The sequence below is a fragment of the Wasmannia auropunctata genome, unplaced genomic scaffold (assembly GCF_000956235.1).
Source record: "Wasmannia auropunctata unplaced genomic scaffold, wasmannia.A_1.0 LD336088.1, whole genome shotgun sequence".
Classification (NCBI taxonomy): Eukaryota; Metazoa; Arthropoda; class Insecta; order Hymenoptera; family Formicidae; genus Wasmannia; species Wasmannia auropunctata.
The window spans coordinates 1,895,508-1,896,708 of record NW_012026802.1 but is presented as its reverse complement, the minus strand read 5'-3'; the positions used below and the strand labels follow the sequence as shown (position 1 = coordinate 1,896,708).

The 1,201-nt window shown below is 46.5% G+C and overlaps 1 protein-coding gene across 1 annotated transcript; it reads right to left on the bottom strand.

Moving 5' to 3' along the window:
* Positions 1 to 374: 374 nt before the first annotated feature.
* On the bottom strand, positions 375 to 999 carry LOC105448239. The gene is made up of 2 exons (XM_011686705.1): positions 758 to 999; positions 375 to 623 (listed from the first exon to the last, which is right to left on the bottom strand). The coding sequence occupies exons 1-2, from the start codon at positions 989 to 991 to the stop codon at positions 477 to 479; spliced, it is 381 nt and encodes a 126-aa protein (XP_011685007.1). The 5' UTR covers positions 992 to 999; the 3' UTR covers positions 375 to 476.
* Positions 1,000 to 1,201: the final 202 nt, after the last annotated feature.

The window sequence follows — 1,201 nt, the reverse complement described above, 5'->3', positions numbered from 1 at the left end:
AAAACTCTTGGCTTTTACGATTATATATTTTTGCCGCCCGTGAAACGTGAGGCATTTCAGAGGAATTTTCATTGCGCGCGCGTGCGTGGCGCGGTAACGACAAATAAAAGAATTGACACCAACCAACAAAAATAATCTACTTTCTCATCGTTGCGATTGTCCCCGCGCGCGTTGAAACGCATCCGCGTCGAAACCGCGCGGCGAGACGGTCGTGAAAAATCGACGGACGGATGATCTGTCTTTATTCCGCGTGTGTGCGAGACATCAGATCGTCCCTCTGCAGCAGCTAACGTATTGTCAATCCCGTTTTTTGCGCGAGTTGTTCTTCAGCGCTCGAGCGCTCGCACGGTATCGTCCGCGACGCGGCGGTCTTCGTACGCGGATCACGTCGCGGACGCGCGGTTCGACTTGATTCGCGTACGTGAAGTACTTACGAAAACTCGGAAAGAGCGCGGGGGAATCCTTGAAGCCAGAAATTATGAAGGATGCAACGCGCTTCCTGCGCAATGTGCGTACGTATATACGTTATCGTATGCTCGTGCGAGCGCAAAAGCGTCTTCCTTAATTCTCGTTGAGTCGCCCTTGTCGCGAGCCCTGGTCGTCTTTTCTAGCTGCATCAGAATCTATTAGGAAAATCTGTTAGATAGATCTGATAGAAAAATATAACGCGCGTAATATATTTATATATAATATAAATTATAAATAGAATATAATATATTTATATAATATAAATTTTTTTAATATCAGAAAGATTCACCGTGAGCCAGCAAAAGATGCTACACGCATAATGTATTGTGCGCATTGCCTTCTCTCGAACGCCATGTCGAAGGCGACGCCGCTCGCGAGTAGATTTTCTTGCTTGTGCGCTCGATGTTGCCTCGATATCGAGCGCTACGTGTGTCTCGGAGATAACAAACAAAAATAATGAAATACGCCCGGCGGGCGCAGCCCATTGCGATTTTGATGATCGGTTTGTTGACGCGATCGACATAGCCGCTGCCGATATCCGTTCTGCAGCGTCGCTTCAGGACTTTTAAACTTTAATTTTTGCAGCGTATTCCTTACGTGATCCGCACAGTTTAACCTTTGTGCCGATTGTAAATTGCGAAATTGAAATTCCGCGGCATCGATAATTCTCGACTGTGCGAGGCGATTGAATGCGCAAAAGGATATTCATAAGATAATCTCTGAATACGGTATG